The sequence below is a fragment of the Pteronotus mesoamericanus genome, unplaced genomic scaffold (genome assembly GCF_021234165.1).
Source record: "Pteronotus mesoamericanus isolate MK-2021 breed Mesoamerican mustached bat unplaced genomic scaffold, CSHL_Meso_final contig_55, whole genome shotgun sequence".
NCBI lineage: Eukaryota > Metazoa > Chordata > Mammalia > Chiroptera > Mormoopidae > Pteronotus > Pteronotus mesoamericanus.
In genome coordinates this window covers 4,153,112-4,174,333 of record NW_026555198.1, presented here as the reverse complement: position 1 = coordinate 4,174,333, position 21,222 = coordinate 4,153,112, and the positions used below count along the sequence as shown (strand labels likewise).

The following is a 21,222-nucleotide window of genomic DNA, read 5'->3' as shown; positions in this document are numbered from 1 at the left end:
AAAAAATAAGCTGAACAGTCCAAACACTCTCATAGTTTCCTTAATGTTCCTCTATAATGAAGGGACACATGACTTCACCTTACAAAATTGAAGATTTTAATACAGGGGGTCCTTAATGTTGTATGACAAAATTTGGCCACCAACCACATCAATCTGCCTGCTCTAGCAGCTGGTAAGAAAACTTTAAAATAGCCACATCTTGAACCCATTGGAGACTTCTGATAAAGCACGAAAGGCCAGAACCTGATTAAACAGCTGCCCTGGCAATTTGAAAGACATCAGTAATCTCCATCAAAGCCACTTTGTTCCCACATTTAATTTTTAGAAAGAAGGGTTTCCTTACTTAAACTTACTGCCTATACTCTAGAGTGGAGTTCTCCAACATTTTGGTGTCTCTGGGCCACACTAGAAGAAGAGTTGTCTTGGGCCACACATTAAATACATTGTGATACATAATTACAAAAAAACACATGATGTTTTAAGTAAATTTATGATTTCCTGTTGGGCTGCATTTACAGCCATCCTGGGCCACATGCGGCCTGAGGGCCGAGGGTTGGACACCCCTGCTCTAGAGTTTTGCTCACTTGGGGACATATGTCTAATTTAATGAGTTATTACAAGGATTAAATGAGATTCTAATAAATAATGCTTAACGTAGACATTCCATAATAATAGCATTTATTGATTTGGTCAGGCAGGCATTCAATAAGTATTGAATAAATGAATGAATTTTCTGTGAGATAATCCTACAAAAAGATGCAGACAACGTTGGTAGTTTTAAACTTTCCTAAAAATATAAATCTTTAACATTTATTTAGGGTTTTTCCATTTAAAAAGTCCTTTTACTCAAGGTTTCTTTTCATTTCAATTGTAAACTGCTCTCACACCCAGCACACCCAAACCCCCTCATGCTGCTTTACTTCTTTCATAGCATTCATCATATTCTCATATACTACACATTTTTATTAGGCTTAACTGTTTACTGCTTGTCCCCCACCACCATGTACACACAACAGAATGTAAGCTTCACAAGAGCAGGGATTTTTATTTTGTTCACGAAAGTCTTCTAAGCGTCTAGAAGAGAAGTATCTGGCATTTAGTAGCAATGCTTGTGGAAGGAAGGAAGAAAGGAAGAAAGGAAGGGAGGGAGGGAGGCTCTACAATCTATTAATGTTAAAGTTATGTTGATTCCGGGTAGTACAAATTTAAAAAATAGGATGCCTGGGGACCTGAGATGAAATGTGAAATTGGGAGGGAACTTCTCCCCACAGTGGCCCTAGGCTAAATGCGCCAAAAGAAGCCTGTAGGAATCTCTCCTTTTAAATGCAGTTTCACTGAAAGTTTTTGTTCTTACAAAAACAGTTCTTTACTTACAGATAGCAATTTAGAGATTACAAAAATATTTTCTCATTAATAGCACTAGGTTAACATAACTATCTGAGAAGACAATGGTCATCCATTTTTCACCAGTGAGCACAAGAAAGTTCACAGAGAAGTGACTTGCCTTGGGTGACACAGTGGGCACAACAAGCCAGTGCTCAAATGCTGGTCTCTGCCTTTCCTATGCAGTACCTCACAGCTTCTCCACGTTGCCTCTATTGCGTACTAATAACCACCAGGGCATTTTCTTTTTTTGGACTGATAACTAGCAAAACTTGATAAATGATCAAGTTTTTGAATTACAATGAATATCTAATTTTGAACATGACTAAACTGATTATTTTCCTGTTCAAAAAAATCATTGATACACTGTATGCAAATCCTACCTGAGGTAGGGGGAGGGGACTTCTGGCACCTCACTGCACAGAGAATAAAATCAAGGCCTTTAGCTTGACCTTTAGTGCCCTCCACAATTTAACCCCAACTCCCACCTTACATTGTGATACCTTTTAGCTCAGCCATACTGACCTCCTCACCGTTTCCCAAACATGCCTTGTACTATCTTCCCCATGGGCCTTTGTGCTAGCTGTTTCTTCATTAGGGATCCTTTCCATCTGTGTCTTTCAAGGCACAGCTCACAACTCAGTCCACCTTCTCCAAGAATCCTTTCTAAAACATCCCAGACAAAATGACTCCTTCCCTCCCCTCTATTCCTACAGCATCTGACACCTTTGCAAATGCCCTGAGGAAAGACTGGCTGTTGCTTCAGTTATTCTTCTCATATATTGAGTTGGGGGAGATAAGCATCTGTCTCTTCCACATCTTACAAGGCAGAGTAGCTAGCATCAGCCTAGCTTCTTGATCTAATACAAGTGTAAATGGTTGAGCAATCAATTATTTCCTTCCTACCACAATGAAAGTTTACTGATATCAGATAGTATGTCTAATCACTAGCTGATCTTGACTCTACCCTTCTTTGTTAAATGTCCCATGGACCCTTAAAAGTAAGGAGTAACTTACCAAAATAAGGACAAAGGCAAACACAGAGGCTGTTAAAATAGAGTCTGCTTTCTTATTTACAGAGTTCTTCCTGGAGGTCACCCATTATAACTGCCTCTTTTCTGAGAATACCATGTATTTTAAAAATTTAATTGAAATCCAAAAATCAAATGAAATTATGTCAGATGAATGATATTAAAGCTCCGATAAAATAGACTGGAGGAGAACCTAGGTTATCTGTGCTAAGGGTCCCTGAGAAAGGGAAGAACCTAAGGTTACAATGAATGAATGAATAAAAAAGGGTAACAAACAAAACTGGATAGATCATCTTAGTTTTACAGTTGGAGAAACTGAGATCCAGAAGCAGGGAGTTACCCTTCTAAGGTCACACATGAGCCGTTAAGAAGCAATTCAACAACCAAAACAATATCTATTGAGTACCAACCACATACCAAGGGTTCTCACATACCTCTCATACTCACAAATCGCTCTGGGAGATACACTCAGTAACCAAAATGAGTTTTCCAATCCACAAATCTGACCATGTCACCTCCCACCCCATGTCACTAAAAATTCTTCAGAGATTTACTGACTTTTGGAAATGGCTCGGAGAAGTCTCCTCTGGAGAGGCATTTATTAAACTAGTCAAAAATTAGCAAAGACAATCATTCAAAGACTCTGGAGATTGACCAAAAGCATACAACAAATTGAGACACATATTCAACACGATCCTCTACCATGGGAGACCATAGGATTCAAGCTTAGGGTTGCACACACACACCCTTCACCGACAGACATACTTTACAGATCTGAACACTGAGATTTAAATGACATATTGAATAAAATTTGAACCCAGAATATTTTCATTCCAATTTTATCAGGGCCTGGTCCTGACTCTCAGCACTGATGTAAAGTTAGAGGAGAGAAATGCTTGATCCTGTGGATATTACTCTGGGCACTTTCCTCGGTTCTAATTTCCAGTTTGACATTCTGGCTCTTCTCAGCACAGAGTGAACACATCTCATATACAGTACCAAAGATCACCCTTACTTCCTTAGGAAATAGTAGTGTGAGGACAGACCCTCAATGGCAGTGCTGGGTTTAAGAATCTCTAATAGCCGCTTGTATCCATTCTTCTGCTCATTCTGGGACCTAAAACATCAGGGCCACCAATTAGACCATATGATTCCTCTTTGCAAATTACAAAGCACCAAGGAGCTCAAGCAGCCCCTTAGGTGCAAGGCTGGGTGAATGGGGAATGCCTTTGGAACAAAGGAAAGGAAAGGAAGTACCTCTTCCTCCACACAGTGCAGAGGTGTGCCAGGGTACACAGTTCAGCAAGGGGAGCATGAAATACACAGCCATTACATGTCCCTTTCCCCTCTCCCCTCACCTCCATGGGAAAAAATCAGTAGAATGTTGAAGGCACCAGCCACATAACGGTGAAGGAGGAAATAGTAGGATGTCCATGGTTAATCACTGTTATGTTCCTGAATATGCATTCTTGTTTGACACTTTCCCAGCCCCACAAGTAGTACCAGATCTGCTGCCTGGAAGACGAGCTACTTCCTACTGAATTGAAAGCTCCCTGAAGGCTGGATCCAGATGTTTTTTGGCTCTATGATAACCCATTCCAGTGTCCACCATGGACAGTTCTAATCACATCCAATTGTCAGAGACTGACTGTTTCTCAGGCATCTGGTTCTGGGCTCAGTGCTGAAGAAACTAGGAAGGAAGAAAAAAATCCTGCCCTCAGTGAGATGGATGGATAAATAGATGATGACTAAACCATGGAAAGGAACCTGACCCAGCCTGGGGTGTGGGACTAGGGGAGAATCAGCAAAGATGTTATGAAAGCTTGGCAACTTGAGCTGAATGCTGAAGATTCAGTAGCATTTAGCCAAGTAATGGAAGGAGGATGAGAGGATGGTTAGGGAAGGAGTTTCAAACGGAGGAAGCAAATTTGTAAAGATGTTGGCAAAAGAGTAGATTATGATCAGGAAGATGAAGGAAGCAGTTCCTCACAGTGCAATGGTGAGGTGAGACAACAAGGATGAGGCTAAAGAGACCAAAAATGGGCAAGTAGGTGATTCCTGGATTCCTCTCCCTCCTGAAATCCCCACAAAGCTCATATAAGATGCAGAACATGTAGCTAGCAATGGTTAATTTCTTTAGGTCACCTTTTGACCCCTCTATCTTCCAACTTGTCTTAGTCAGTTTGGGCTGCCATAACAAACACCATAGACTGTGTGGCTTTTAAAAAGCAGACACTTATTCCTCACAGTTGTGGAGGTTGGGAAGTCCAAGATCAGGGCACCAGCATGGTCTGATTCTGGTGAGAGCATTCTTCCTGGTGGCTGACTGCCAACTTCTCATTGTATCTAAATTTGGCAGAAAGCAAGCAAGCTAGCTCTCTGACCTCTTTCTTAAGGGCACTAATCCCATTTATGAGGGGCTCCATCCTCATGAACAAATCACCTCCCAGAAGCCCTACACCCAAATACCGTCACACTGGAAATTAGGCTTCAACTTATGAACCTGAGGAGGCACAAACATTCAGTCCATAACACAATCCCAGAGGCTTTCCTAGCTAGACTCTGCTTCTACAAAGATCTGCTTGCTGCCAGAGGCACTAGAGCTGATGGCGCCAATTAGCACGTCTAGAGATGGCTACTACTGAAGAAAATCAAGGACCACTTTAGTTTACTTGCAATCAAAAATGGCATCACATGGGAACTTTCGGAATCTTCAAATCTTGTAAGAGAAAGGGCCCTTAGAAAGCATCTACTCCAACCTCCTCATACCCGACATGGGAAAGTGAGATCCAGAGAGAGGAAGGGTTTTTGTCTAAAATCACACAAGAAGGGAATCAGGACCTCCTAGGGCAATGTAGTGGAAAGAATCCATCATTTGAAGATAGATCAAATCTCAAAGTTTTTTGTATAACTTTAGACAGGTTGCTGAGATTAAACAAACATGATAACATCTGTAAAGGTCACATGCAGGGTCAGCCTGTAGTAGGTTTCAATGAATTGTTACCACATTATAATTTCCTAGAACCTTTGACAAACCCAGCTTTGCATGTGCAGGACATAAGACAAATTAACTTGAAGACTGGGAAAAATGAGGTTAGTGCTGGTGAATTGGAGGGTGGATCATCAAACTGCTTTGCTGTGACTTTCAATGTGAGGCCCATCTGGCAGGGCTGATGAACAAAATAGGAAATTCTCTTGACTCCTAAGAATGAAAGGAAATAAACATCACTATGAGAATTTTATGTGCACTGAGAAACTCACCGTAGCATATTGGTTTACTTATCTAATCCTGAATCTGACTCAGCGTCAACTTTAATGTTTCTAATTAGTGCATCTTGGGAACTGGCAATGTCTCTTGGGCCCTCCTCTGTTGGAACAACCTAGAGGATGCAGGCCCCCTCCTCAGTCTTTCTCTGCCATTTATCACTGTTCATTAAGACACCTGGCTATCATTATGGGTTTAAGATATAGAAAGAAATAATGACATGCTTCTCAACATGGTATAGACAGTATCAATAACATGTAGGCTATGCAACCTAATAAGAAATACACTTACTACCTTGACAGGGTAACTCAATTGGTTAAAGCATCATCCTGGTATACCAAGGTTGCAGGTTCGATCCCTGGTCAGGGCACATACAAGAATCAGCCGATGGCCCTGGCCAGGTAGCTCATAGTTGGAGCATCATCCCATACACCAAAAGGTTGGGGGATCAATTCTTTGTCTGGGCACATATCTAGGTTGCAGGTTCAATGCCTGGTCAGGGCACATATGGGAAGCAAGTGATTGATCGATGTTTCTCTCTCACATTGATGTTTTTCTTTCTCTCTCTCTCTCTCTCTCTCTCTCTCTCTCTCTCTCATCAATAAACATATTCTTTGGTGAAGATTTAAAGAAAAACTTAATTTAAAAAAAAGTCATCCAATGAATGCATAAATAAGTGGAACAATAAATCGATGTTTTCTCTCTCTTCCTCTCTCTCTAAAAATCAACAAATATAATTTTTTAAAAACTACACTTATTGCCAAAGTACAAGCAAACTATATCTTCATGGAAAGATAACTGGACAAAGAGTCAGGAGGGGTCCTTTCCATGCCTGATTTTACCAACAATAAGTTCCACCATTTTGGACAAGTCACTTAATCCTTCTAAGCTTATTTCCTTATCTGTTGAAATATAAATAAATTTGCCCCCATCTATTCTGCATAGCTCAAAATGTTTCTGTGGTGATGATGATAATGATGATGACCCAATGTTTACTGAGTCCTATGACCGTGTATCAGGCACAGTGTTCTGTATTCATTGTCTTATTACATAATCTCTATTTTCCACAATCACCTTAAGGAGTATCATTAATTCCCATTTTCATAGATGAAAGTGAAGCTCAGAGAAGTTAGGTAACTTCAATTAAGGGCAGGGAGCAGGATCCACAACTAAATCTGGGCTTTTAACCATTTCTTTGTGCTGGGTTTTTATGCATCAAAGCCTTACCTACTCTTTCAGCAAGAATTTTAACTAGGAGTCAATCAAAGTGCCATGGTAGATCTCTTCCTTCAGATGTAACAACACAGACTAACCACAGAATTACTCGGTCTGAACTGAAGTCTCTCTACTTTATTTATTTAAAAAATGGTTTTTGTAATTCTCTAAGCCTTTTTAGAAGCCAGCGTCAGGAACAATAAGACTTTAAGCTCTGCAGATGATTAACAACACTTTTTTTTTCATTTGGCTTGGTCAATTGTGCCTGTTTCTGGGACCACAGAGAAAACAAAAACTATGAAATGTGAATAAATCTTCTCCCCTAATCCAACACAACTCCTGATACAATCTGTAGGAAGAATATACTTTCTATTGAGCTCTGAAAGAAAAAATAAAACTTAAAATTTTTTTTAGCAAAAATAAAGGATTTAAGATTCATATGACACAAATTGTATTATTTTTAACAGTGGGCATGTCTCTATTATAAAGGATATTTTATGTTACCTCAGAACTAAACACAAGAGGCACCTCTGTCACAAACCAAAACCTCCATCATCTCAATAAGTGCTCTCTAGAGAGTCTTTACAGAAACAATCTCAAGTGACTTGCAGAATGTGGGAGAGTGCAATGCAAAATTGGAACCATGGAGTAATTAGTTCATTTTTTTCTTTCTTCAAAAAGGACTCCCTCAAGGACTATGATTCATTCCACAAACATCTGTGCATAGCCATGTAAGGGGTAAGAAAAGAGACATGGTCCCCTCTTGCCCACACTAAAGGAATTTTCAACCCTGTTTCAGGGGAAAAAGAAAGCCTAGTTGAAAACAAGACAATTCTTAATTGAGCTTGCTCTGTGCTAAACAGTGCCAGGTGCTTTCAGCTGTATTATCTCATTGTATCTCCATTGTAACCCAGTGAAGGCGTGACTACCCACCTCTTTCAGATGAGAAAATAGAGATTCAAGGAGATTAATAAACTTGCCCCATATAGTCTGTAATACTGTATTGCATATTTAAAAGTTGCTAAGAGAGTAGATCTTAAAAGTATACATCCCAAGAAAAATCGATTTGTGACTATGTATGGTAATGGATGTCAACTAGACTTATTCTGGTGATAATTTCATAATATATACAAATATGGAATGAATCATGTTGTATACCTGAAAGTAATATAATGCTGTATGTATGTTATACCTCAAAAAAACTTGCCCAATTTATGAAGGTAGTATAAACACCGGGCTCCACTTCATATCAACATTCTGAGAAACATTTTTCCTATTCCTCTCCTGAAAATTTGTCCCCTTCCAAAGCTACAGTTAAAGATTCAGGTCTCTTTGCTGGCAGTTTTGGTACTCCCCCCAAATTTCAATTCAACTGCCTACAACATCACATACCTGATTTCTCCTTCCAACATGAAAGTTAAGTGCTGTAATACTTAAAATCAGATCCACCAAAATACACATGCAGCTCTCAGTCTGACCTGTGTCCACATATTTCTGACTTCTGACATGAAACCTCACCTGGGGAAGGTGGCAATCTCCCACAGCTCCTGTAGAATTCTTTCTGGAAACAGGCACCATCATATGCAATACACAAGAGAAACAGTCTCACACTTGCATATTTGTAAAACTGCATCCTTTTTTTATAGCAACCCAAGAAAGAATCAAGGAACCTGACTGCGGATGTGGCAACTCTGTGCTCTTTGCTTTTGGTAACTTTATTCTGACACCTGATTGAATAAAGCAGCAAAGAAGTTAATGCTCAATTGCAAAAAGCAGACATGCTAATTTACTGCATATCAAAAATATGATGGGGAGCCACCAAATGGCAGCATCCTCAGCAAGGAATGCATGATGAAAACTGGAGCCTAAGAACCATTTTAGAAACAATTCTGTCATTGTTGTTTAGAAGTACTTTGAATAGCCATCGTAATGGCTCTACTCTTATCTATTCCTTCCTTCTAAGTTGGCAGACTAGCTCTAGGTTGTTTAAAGAATAAAGGGAATTACACCTCTCAGGGACAAGACCATTGTTATTATTTTAGTGTTTTATAGTTATGTAAAAATGTTTTTATCTGATAGTAAATAAATCAAATATCTTTTAACTGAATTTTTAAGTATATTTTATTGATTATGCTGTCACAATTGTCCCAATTTTTCACCGCCCTCCACCCAGTACCCTCCTTCCCTCCAGCAATCCCTCCCTTAGCTCCTGTCCATTGGTCTTGTGTGTAAGTTCTTTGGCTTCTCCATTTCCTATGCTATTCTTAACACTCGCCTGTCTATTATGTACCTCCCAATTATGCTTCTTATTCCCTGCACCTTTTCCCCCATTATCTCCCACCCTTCCCCCTCCCCACTGATAACCCTCCATGTGATCTCCATTTCTGTGATTCTGTTCCTGTTCTAGTTGTTTGCTTAGTTTGTTTTTGGTTTGTTTTTTTTTTAGATTCAGTTGTTGATAGTTGTCAGTTTGTTGTCATTTTAATGTTCATAGTTTAGATCTTTTTTACTTTAGATAAGTCCCTTTAATATTTCATGTAATAATGGCTTGGTGATGATGAATTCCTTCAGCTTTACCTTGTCCGGGAAGCACTTTATCTGACCTTCCACTCTAAATGATAACTGAATTTTAAAAAATATGATTCTAAATCCTTTTATTAGCACAGCTGAAAAGATTAAATTCCCAGGCCAACCCTATAGGACTGCACTATTGTTTACTTCTTCAAGGAATTTACATAGTGATTTATAAAGATCAGAGAGATAAGTAAGTATTCTACTTTCAAAGAAATCAAAGCCTTCCCAGCCTATAACTCTATTTTATTTTGACATTTCTAGAACATGTATCTAAAGGCTTACTAAGACTCTCTGGTTATTACCAAATATTTTTCTCATATTACTACTTTATGTATGTTGAAGGTTTTACTTTGTAGCACATGCTACAAACAGGATTTTTTTTCTTCTTGCAAGCTAGGTAATTTCATCAAAATGGTGAAGAATTAGTCATTCTTTTAAAATGAAATATCTAATGACACCAAACCAATAGGGTTGGCAAATTTCAAAATTCATAATTTTAAAACACAAATATGTGTAAGCCAAATTATGGTCTAAAGGGCACCGAAAAATTATCTGGAGATGGATTTAGCTCTGTGAACAATTAGAAACAATACTGAAAGCTGCTCATTTATGTCCCTCCCCTGTCATCACCTCATCTGGATCTTTCAATAATGGACTAAGAAATGTAGGGGAAAAAAACAAAGGAGGGTTTTCAATATGGTTTTTCTCTGGGGAACAATAAAAACATTAAACTTTATACATTTAAGTGACTGTGCACCGAACGGTAGCCCTTTCATGGGAGTCCAGCTTGGGTTTTGTCTGGGTAAGGAAGGGCGGAGGGAGTCCGTGAATACCCTCAGAGTCATTTAAAATATATAGTATTAGCTAATTGATGAGAAGACTAAAAACAATAGTAAGTAGTCAGCCTGGCTGTGTGCCAGGAGCTAGGCTTTATAGTAAAAGCGAGTTTACATTAGAGGCCTGTTTTTCCCCTTTCCTTATATGAAATGAACAGCTGTAATTGAAAAGCAAGGAGCTCTATGGTTTATAGAAATAGGTGTTGTGAAGAGCCTTGGCCGTCTAATTTTCTTCCTATTGCAGGGCAGGCTTCCATTGTCTGTTTTTTAGAGCTAATTTCTTTTCTGATCAAAAGGCCCACGTCGTTGAAAAGGTAGTAATGACTATTCATTTGGCTGAAGCCTCCATTCTCCAGACTGCAAGCTTTATTTAGAAATGGCTATTTCTTTCTAAAAGGAAAAGCTCATTTATGTCCTCTATAATGTCAATTAAAGTAGAATATATTTTAATTATTTATCCTGAGGAGAAACCTTTTAGGAACTTAATTTAGTATGCCTATGCTATGCAGACACTACAATATGTGAATGTGGAATCATATCTAGGCACATGAGTTTTATTTTATTTTACCACTAATGAATAGTTTATTTGCAACTAATTAACAAGTTAAATCGGCGCAATTAGTGTCGGATTTCTTTAATAATATAACTCATAAAGGGATAGCCATTGGAAGTAGAAAATAAGATTGTAAAGAAACCATTCCACAAAAGGGCCAGTTTTTTTCCCATTAGAAAGGGTTATTTAACGTTCTTCCCGTTGCTTTTTCAAATGAAAGCTGAGCTATTCTAGGGGAGAAAATATGTTTTTTTTTTTAAGGGGGAGACAGTGTTAATTACACAAACATCACATTAGCAAGCTTCGAGGTCATAACCTGGCGACGCTTTCCGGAGAAATAGAATTGAGGTGACCGCGGCCTAGGCGCCAAAACGCCAGCGCTGTAAGGCCTCCCGAACGACCTCACTTTGTCGCACCGTCTGGCGGCCGACCCCGCGCAGAAAGGGGTCGGCCTGAAAATAGGCATCCTTCGTACCTGGCAAGCAGCGGCACGTCAGCTGTTCCCGGGCCGCGTCCTCCGCCCGGCTCTCCGTCGAGAGCCACGGCCCCAGAGACTTGCTTGCTCGCCACTTAGAGAGCGGCGCCAGGGCGCGCGGCAGCCAGGGCTACAGGCACGCGGGCATCCTACGGGCGCCGCGGGGCGGGCCCTGCTTGGCGCGGCCCGGAAAAGCGCGCGCGCGCTTCCGAACCCGCGTGGCCCTTGCCAGCCGCGGCGCACCAGTTCCCCGCCCTCCTAAGCTTTCCCTGGCAGCTGCCGCCGCTTTCTGCTGCGGAATGAAAGGAACGGGGTCTCATCCCGTGGATGGCGCCCAACACAGCACATAGTAGGTGTACGACAAATGTGTAGTGAAATGAAATGGCTGAAAAGAGGCGAAGAGAACATAGAAATTCCGCGCATCGAATTCCATGGCTCTCCACTCTCTTAAAAGAAAATGAAAAAATAGTAAAAAAGGAAAAAGAGAAGAGAGGGGAAATGAGCAGCTGGATGCTGCCTTGAAGTTTAAAATTTGCTCCTGAAGTCTCTCACCAGTACCTAGCCGTCCTCGGTCACATTGGAGGTGCCTGGAAGTCACATGGTTTTACAGGCACCCTGTCCCGGGGAACATTACTAGGCCTGCTGGACCTAAGCCTCGTCTCCAACCCCCACCCGCCTCTGTCTGAATTGTGACGACATGGAATAACTCAAACATTAAATACTGATAACGATTTTTATATGGTTGTCCGGGACCGGACTTCCAGCAGGCCACCTTGCCGCTGTGGAGGGCCATGCCTTTGCAGCCACAGTTGAAAGTGGAGAAGGCGACAAGCCAAGTGGGAGGGCAGGCCTGGCAGTAGGGTGCCGGGTTCCGGGAGGATGCTCTGCAGGGGTGAGCTTTTTGGCAGCTTGAAGAGCTAAACGGGTGCAGAGAGCTGGGGTGGGGGCGGGGCAGGAGAGTGTTGAGGAGGAGGGAGAGAGGTAATGAAGTCGCGACCATGACCCGGATGATCCTCTGTAAGTGGGACACAGTTCCCAGGTAGACCCTGCCTTCCTCAGGGGAGATGGCAGTGTTGGGGTTGTGTTCGGATTGTGAGGTAGGCAAGAAGGCACTGAAGGAAAAATTGTCAATTTCCTTGTATTTACTCCGCACCTAGGGAAATGAGTGCTGGTCATTAATATCTTAATACCCTAGGTGAAAGGAATCTTGGCAACTAAGCTCCAAGCTGTGGGCCAGGGGATTCCTAGTGTATCTACCAAGAACAGCTCAGCTAACCAAGTGAATCAAATTCGGAAACTCACTTATAAAAGTATACCCTTCCTCCCCCCCGAAAAGCTACACCAAAGTGCAACAGAATACAGCTGTACTTCCCACAAGAGACTTTTTGGTGCCTCAAGGACAAGAGATCACACTCGTCCATAGATCCTCGTAACATTTCTTTAGAGAGCATTAACTAAGTTACTGTTTTCAATCTGCACCAGACAGCCTACGGTCTTCGGCTCCTTCCCAGACCTGTAATAAGTGTTTGAAAGGGGGTGGGGCGGAGGGCCAGCGGTGCTGCGGTTTGAGGGAGGGAGATCAAATTGAATGCTCTGAGAAATAGAAGGTGCTGCCTCCTTCACCCCGTTTAAGTGTTGGTGACCTTTATGACCTTTTACAAGAGATGGTTGGTTCTACAACAGCTTTAAGCCTCTGATTTCTTGATCAAGGCCCTAAATAGTCTCTAGCTGAAATCCACAATCTTGGCTAGGAGCCAGAGTAAGGAGCCCAGGGGTGTTCTCAAGTGAGAAATAGAAATTACTGCCTTTAGATAGGCAAACATTTTTCTGCTGGAAAGCAAAGCGTTTCTGAGAGTCGCCAGGATAAGTTTTTCGCACTTCCTCAAATCCAGACCGCTCGCTGGGTTCGGATGCACTTGAAAAGGCGATCCCCCCCACCCTATTGTCAGACCTCAGCTCCCCTCCCCCCACTCTTCCAGGGGGCAACGACACACCTCCACCCCATTCCAACTAGCACGCGTGGGGCACCTCTTGTAAGAGGTTGGGTCCTAATCGATCAGGAGACACCGAAAAGGGTCCCGTAAGACCAGTTGGTGAGAAAGAATCAACGCCGACACCCACGCACGAGAGGTGGGACAACCACTCTCCTGCTCTGCTCTCTTTACCAGTAGCTGTACAGTTGCTGAAAGTGTACTTTGCAGATATGAAGCCCTTGGGACACCTGATTTCTGCCAAGGCTCGAAACCGGAGGAAGGCAGAACGGGAGCACCCTATGCACCAGGAGCCCGCTGTGCCAGCCACGCTAGAGCCTAGTTGCCCCAAGTTTTGCGATAACCCTCCATCTAACGATGAGCACTTCTGTCTTGGGGCGAAGCCGGCTGGCTCTCTTGGAAGGGTTGGGGCGATCTACAAGCCCTGGAGTGCAGAAAGGGGCGTCTCTGGGTGAAGTTTCCAACTGAAGCCAATAAACGGCGCTGTTGCCGCGCCCTGGGTCGTGGGAGCCCCAAGTCCAGCCCCACTCGGAGGGAGCCGGAGCTCTCTTGGGAGGGCGGGGGAATGGGAAGGGTTGCTTGGCCGGGTTCCCAGCCCGCCGCCCGGGAGTCTGTATACCGTCCACGGGTTCCCGGTGGTGCTGAAGGGCAAGACAACTGCCGAACACGCTCTCTTCTCCTGGAGAGATTGGGAAAGACTGGCCCTGGATACTGCTGTGTCCCTCTGCTTTCCTCGCTGGGTGCAGAGTGAGTGTGGGAAACACTGGTTGGGGCTTCGTCAGCCGCCTTGCCTCTCCGCAGGCCCCGACTGAACCGAGACCCCTCGGGTGGTAGTACCTGCCGTGATACTTCTCCTGACCCCCAGCGAAATGTCGCCCATCTCGGCAGGTGGCTACACTTGCACCGCCGGTGGGCCCAGAGAACAGTTCCTTCCAGCTTTCCCCCATCTCCCCACGCCCTGTAATGGAAACTATCTATTGAAACACTAGTTTGGGTGGAGGATGTCCCCGGAAATGTTTCGAAGGAAGTCGGCGAGACTCTTGTTGCTGGGCAGACCACCCCGGAGCCACCAGGCACAGAGAAGAATTTAGTCACGGCCTCCGAGGGAATCCAGGAGTGTAGGAGTGGGTGTCCGATAGCAGCAAAAGATTGCTGTAATCTGGCAGAAGGATGCAATGTGCAAATGAGCTCACCAAAATCTTGGGTTAGATGTGGTCAAATGACAAACGGCTGAGGGCAGGGACTAGTCGCCAAATAATCTGCTGCGGGGAAGAGTGCAGGCCCAGCACTGCATCCCTTGCCTCAAGAAATATGCAGCCCAGGCGCTGTCACCACAACGGGGTCCTAAAACTTGGAAAGAATCCTGACATCTGTCAGGCTACTGGACGCCAGGCCGCGCGCCGGTTGGGTAGTTTCCTAAAACGCGCTTCACTTAGCAACAGCCTTAGAGGCCCGGAGAGCCCAAGAGGGCATCTGCAAATGCAGCAGGAGGGCAGGGCTACTGCACAGTGAATTCTTTGGGAGAAGGTGGGTTTGCCTAGGAAAATTTGAAGCTCAACTAGTTTGCCAAGGAAACAGGTGCAGGTGGGGATTGCCGAATCATTCCGAGATGAGCCTTTTACTTGGTATCAGCTTCAATGTGCACACCCGCGCACGTGCTTTGCGCGCCTGCACACAAATGAGCGCGCGTGCACACACACACACATAAAAACCTCATAGAGAACCATTCCAGATAGTCTACTTTAAAACTCGAAATCCGTACACCCATTCAAATGATCGCAGCCCTTGGCTATGGACGTTTGCTTACTTCAGTCCTGATGAACAACAGGACGTTTATATGGTGGAACCAAAACTTAAGGGGCGAGTTTCGAGACCCAGACTTCCAAGAGATGATGACGGGTGGGAGCCGGGATTCTGGTGCCAGCAGTCTGCCAGCCCCAGAGGGGGCTGGCCTGCAATTCATGCAGGAAAGAGGGAAGCTCCCGGCGTGCAGGCAGGCGGTGGAGAATCGCCAGGTCTTGCATTAGCGCTAAGGAACTAAAAGCCTGGGTGTTTGCTTTTGTTTCACACTTTGGACTTACATCTTTCTTTTGGCTCCCCACCTTTCCGAGAGGCTGGGGCAGGAGGGAGAGCCCGCAGCGCGCGGACACCTTATTTCAGTCTCTGCCACCTCTGCCCATTTGGCTTCTCGTTTCCACCCACCGCCTCGGGCTGCTCCGGGAGTTTCAAAAGCTGTGCCACTCTGTTGGGTTGAAGGAGGTGATTGTTGGGGTTCCCTCTCCCGGCAGCCAGGGTTTCCACGCCAATACTCTTTGGCAGCCAACCCGACATATGGGTTAATGTCCAGTTCCGAGTCTCGAAGTTCCGGTTAGGACGGCTGTATAACAAAAAAGAAGGGCGGAATCCGTTAGCAGAGGTTGCTTGCCGAGGAGGCGGCGCGGCTGCACGGCGACAGCAAACACTCAGTGGTCCTGGCAGGTGCGCAGCCAGTGGAGGGGGCCTCACGGTCCGCCCCGAGGACGGCCTCGGCTCCTCTCCGGCCACCGCCCCCCCTTCCAAGAAACTTTTCTTTCACTTGGAGAGGCTCCGTGTTGCCATGAAAACGGATTTTCCAAGGGGCCCGACCCTCCCCCTCAGGGGCATCGGACTGGAAAAACCGAAATGGCCAGAGAGCAGAGACAAAAAGGGGCCGCTAAGCGGGGGCCTGGAGCTAGAGAGCCGAGGCCGGTACATCCCCTCCGCCCCCACCCACACACTCCCGGCACCATCGCTTGTGAGTGCCTCGCCCGACGCAGGCAGAGGGAAGCTGACTGCTCTAACTCACACCAACCAACGCAGAGCCTCACAGCCTCCTGTGCGCTACGCTGTCCTGAAGCCTGTCTCCCGCGCATGGGTCCCTGACCCCGCTCCGTCCGCTTGGACAGGGACCGATTCCAGGAAGAGTTTCTCGGAGCCGTAGCCCGGGGCACCTTGGTTGCTCCCTGAGTCCCCAAGCCCGCCTGGATGCTGGCGGTGCCCAGTGCCGTAGCGCTAGCAGTAAAAGCAGTTAGGGGACCTCGCGCAGACAGCAGAAAGCTTTGCATGGTGGCCTTGGGATAGGGCATCGGTCGGCCCTGAAAGGGATGTGAAGTTGTTTTCTAAACCCCGAGGGCGCCCCTCTGCCCCTTCCCCCCAATCCTGCTCGTGCGTCCCCTCCCCCCTCTATCACTTCCTAGAGTTTCGTTCTTTCAAACTTTTTGAGACCCTAATTGGTGGTATCTGAGTGGCTCTCCAGGACTCCCGCCTCCTGAATAACTCTCATCACGTCACCGGGCCCAAGAGGGGCGTGGGGGTGAACGAAAGGGCTCCCCGAACTTTTTTTTTCCAGTGGGGACTAACGGGGGCTCCGTGACGATTGGCCAGAGCGCAACACTGCAAAGCTGTCAATCATGGGGGCTCCCGGAGGCGAGGGGCGGACCCTGCCCAACCCTGGGGGAATCGGAGCAGGTATAAAAGGGGCCTGGCGAGCGCCCGGCCAGACTGCGAATGCGACCGGCTCGAGACAGCGCATCAGGTGCGAGTGGCCTGCGGGTTCCTGCAGACCTGGCGCGGAGTGCTTCGGCAAGCCTGTCCTTCCCGCCCGACCCGCTGGCCCATCGGCCCCCAAGCGCCCCTCCGACGGAGTCTCCAGGCCTTTTCACCGTGGCCGCTCCAGCCCCGGGAGCGCCTTCTCCTCCCGCCACTCTGGCGCACCTTCTTCCCGCTCCGGCCATGTACAGCCTGCTGGAGACTGAACTCAAGAACCCCGTGGGGCCATCCACTCCAGGCTCAGGAGCGGGCGGTCCCGCAGCCCCAGGAGGTGCAGGCAAGAGTAGCGCGAACGCAGCCAGCGGCGCGAACGCAGGCGGCGGCGGCAACAGCGGTGGCGCGAGTGGCGGTGGTGGGGGCAGTGATCAGGACCGTGTGAAGCGACCCATGAACGCCTTCATGGTGTGGTCCCGCGGGCAGCGGCGCAAGATGGCCCTGGAGAATCCCAAGATGCACAACTCCGAGATCAGCAAACGCTTGGGTGCCGACTGGAAATTGCTGACCGACGCCGAGAAGCGGCCGTTCATCGACGAGGCCAAGCGACTGCGCGCCGTGCACATGAAAGAGTACCCGGACTACAAGTACCGGCCGCGCCGCAAGACCAAGACGCTGCTCAAGAAGGACAAGTACTCCTTGCCCGGCGGCCTGCTGCCCCCCGGCGCTGCCGCCGCCGCCGCCGCCGCCGCCGCCGCCGCCAGCAGCCCGGTGGGCGTGGGCCAGCGCCTGGACACGTACACACACGTGAACGGCTGGGCCAACGGCGCGTACTCGCTGGTGCAGGAGCAGCTGGGCTACGCGCAGCCCGCCACTATGAGTAGCCCGCCGCCGCCCGCGTTGCCTCAGATGCACCGCTACGACATGGCAGGCCTGCAGTACAGCCCCATGATGCCACCCGGCGCCCAGAGCTACATGAACGCCGCCGCCGCTGCTGCTGCCGCCTCGGGCTACGGGGGCATGGCGCCCTCAGCCGCCGCCGCCGCCGCCGCCGCCGCCTACGGGCAGCAGCCCGCCACCGCGGCTGCCGCAGCGGCTGCCGCCGCCGCCATGAGCCTTGGCCCCATGGGTACGGTGGTGAAGACAGAGCCCAGCTCACCGCCGCCCGCCATCACGTCGCACTCGCAGCGCGCTTGCCTCGGCGACCTTCGCGACATGATCAGCATGTACCTGCCACCCGGCGGGGACGCTGCTGACGCTGCCTCGCCGCTGCCTGGTGGTCGCCTGCACACCGTTCACCAGCACTACCAGGGCGCGGGGACTGCCGTCAACGGAACCGTGCCGCTGACCCACATCTGAGCGCCAGCCTGCGCTCGCCGCCCCTGCGACCCCCACCCCACCCTGCACCCCCAAGTGGGGACGCCTTGTTGTTTAGCTTTGCTTGCCTGGGTCTGTTGCCTTGTACCGAGAAGGGGAGGACAGAAAGTTTGCTGTAGCTGTCGGGTTTTGTACAAAAACAAAAAAGTCCGGAGAATCGGATATAGGACTTTCTAGAGCTCGACTGCCCCTCCCTCCCCTTTTGTAGGCTGGAAATCGCTGTGATGTTTGCAAAGAAAAAGCAGCCCCCCTCCTCCTCCGGGGTTCCTGGGTTTTCCGGTTGCATTTGAAAATGTTGTCTCGTTAGTTTGCTGTTAGCCGTGGAGTGAGTGAATGGGAGATACGTACTCCCGGGTGAGGCTGGCCTGAAACCTGCAACGCCCCCTCCCCCGGTCGCGTTGCTTCTGTTTTCCTCGTGGGTTTGGGTGGGGGGGCTGACCGCGCGGAGCAGCGCGGCAGCTAAGTCCAATGTTAATTTATAGCCAGGTGTGCGTGTGTCTCCCGCTTCGCCGCCCCTGGCCGCGGGACAGTTCGTCCAGTACGCATTTACTTTGTTGCGTTGTGATTTCTGCCGTGGTCAATATTTGATATTTCGTCGCGCTCATGTTGTCGGATTTCGTTTGGGTTGTGGGGAAGGGGCTGTTTTGTTTGATGTTTTTCAAGGGTTTACTCTTAATTCTTAAGTGAGAGGATCAATAAATTTTATAACCAACGTAATGGAGTCCTGATAATTTTGCGGGCCTGAAAGTTCAGGTGCGGGTTAGGGAGGGGACCGCCACTGGGTATTACAGACGTGGTGCTATCCTGGGGACGGGAGGATGTGAAACGGTTCCTTTTTAAATACTCCTAATGCAAAACTCAGCGGCTCCCAGTATTTTCAGCTCAAACTCCGAGGAGAAAGTAGTTTGGCTTCCTGGGAGCAGCACAGTCTAGATGAAGCGAACCTCCCGCGGCCACGCACTTGTTGATAGCGCTGAGAGATCAATGAAACCGGCCAAAAGGGGAGCACTTTTTTTTAGCCTTTATGCAATGGGGAGGGAATACACTTGAGCTGAGTTGAAATATTTACAAAACGAAAAGCCTTCGGAAATCTCAATTATCTTATTAAAAATAAATGGGTTATATGAATCCCTAGCAGGAAACACATTTCAACCGTGGTGGCAGAAGCGGGAGAACCAGCGTTCAACAATAGGTCTGATTTTTCAAAGTACACCTTAGATGTTAAAAGCTCTGTAAAACTTCTCTGATGGCTTTTAGTTTTCGACTTGTCAACCCAGTCCCCGTACTTGTTTTCTAGAAGAGACTCCTCGTCATCCCAAACCTCAAGCCCGCTTTCTGCTCCTCCCCCACTGACTCTCCCCAATCCTTGACCCTTGGCTATGCGGCTGTGTGCCCCGAAAGGCCTTTAGTTTCGCTCCCTGCCACTCGGCCCCAAGGTATCTGTATGGAGCCTAGGAAGAAAACAAATAGAATAGTGTTTTGTTTTGTTTTTTACAGCCTGCTCAGCTGTTTGAGGTGATTTCCTTAATCCCTTTAATCCTGTTACCTCGCCATCCCAGTATATAACTAAACTCGGACTTTCCAATAAGCTCGGCCTGGTGCAGCGTTTTATCGTCATCCACTCCTGACCGCAGTTTTCTTTGCTTGAGATCAGCTAGGACTGTGGACGACAGAATCTCCCGTAAAATGGTTCGAATTCCACATTTTCAATCGGCTTCTTTGTGCCGGCCAGCCTTTCACCTGAGGGCCGGCTGGGCTTCTCGGGGAGAGGCGGGGACTTTCAACGATTTCGGGGGTCGTGCCCGCTTTTTACACATCACTGAGGATCCTAAAGCCTAAGCTCGCCATGCCCCTACAAGAGAAGTCGAGTCTCCCAGGAATGGTCCCTCCATCCCTCCTCCGCAGATGCGGGCACCTACTTCCCCCAACGCATCGCACCCCACCCCATACTGTGCAGAAAGGGCTGGGAGGGCTCCCGGCGGTGAATTACAGACCCCGGTGCTTCTCCTGGGCCTGCAGCGTCCCTGCTGAGCACAAGGTCTCCCTACAAACTTCCTCCTTTCCCATCCCGGGGCCACAGACCTCGGGCCCCTGCTGGCTGGTTCGCGCTGCCGCGATTGGAGCTAACCAAACAGGCTGCCAGGCAGGTAAGCCTCACCTCCCTCTTCGTGCGCCGTTGCCTCAGTGGCGGGAGGAAACTTGTCATTCCCACCCTCCCATTCATATCTTTCACAATGTTTGGGCCCCGATAAAGTACCTGTTCATAACTTACTCTGGGTTCAAATTGCTAGCAAGTGTGCACACAAGTTTGGTCTGAAATGAGTCCAGGAAAGGGAGGGCGAAAACAAGCAATTCCGCCCCGCCGAGAGGGCGGTGCCAATCGGGAATAAACTGACACTGCTTCTTTCGAAGAGTCCATTGTGCGGTTGCCTTCTTAGAAGTGCCAGGGTCACCCTTTCTGTGAGTCTCACATACTGCTCGCTCCCTCTCTAAACATCTATGGCTTTGTGCTCCACTTGTCTGATTTCCAAATTGCCTTTAAGAGAAAAGATTTCATCACTCAGCACATTTGGAGGATATAGATGAAAGATAATGTTTTTTTTAAACTTCAGCAATAGGGAACAGAACTGAACTGAATTGGAGTGAAACTTCTATGTCGAGGCTAGAGTTTTCAAACTAGAACACTAGCCTCCCCTGCCACCCCGCCACACCCTACCGCTCTTCTATACACACCTCTACCAGAACAACAGCCCCTTAATCTGTTTTACAGATTGGGGTTCTTGTAAGGTTAAATTTGAAATAGGGGTTCTGCTACTTAAGTGCCGAACAACAAAACCCAGTCACACGCAAAACAGTCCTCTCGCTTGTTTTGCATTTGAGGAAATGGGCAGTGCTCAGGGTTGCTTAGCTGGCTCAATGGCAGCCCAGGCCTGGAGGGCTCTCTGCTGCAGCACAGGACTGAGAGAAGCCAATGAAAGCCAGTCCCAGCTGCCTCTCAAACTCGCAATCCCAAGGTCTCTA

General features: G+C 47.2%; 1 protein-coding gene across 2 annotated transcripts; it reads left to right on the top strand.

The window, feature by feature from the left end:
- Positions 1 to 16,848: 16,848 nt before the first annotated feature.
- On the top strand, positions 16,849 to 18,183 carry SOX3 (SRY-box transcription factor 3). 2 transcript variants are annotated; one of them, XM_054579532.1, is made up of 3 exons: positions 17,074 to 17,143; positions 17,207 to 17,849; positions 17,940 to 18,183. In XM_054579532.1, exons 1-3 carry the CDS (start codon positions 17,074 to 17,076, stop codon positions 18,181 to 18,183), a joined length of 957 nt encoding a protein of 318 aa, XP_054435507.1. The 2 variants fall into 2 exon arrangements, with proteins under 2 accessions (XP_054435506.1, XP_054435507.1); XM_054579531.1 differs by having other exon boundaries at positions 16,849 to 18,183.
- The last annotated feature ends 3,039 nt before the right edge of the window (positions 18,184 to 21,222 follow it).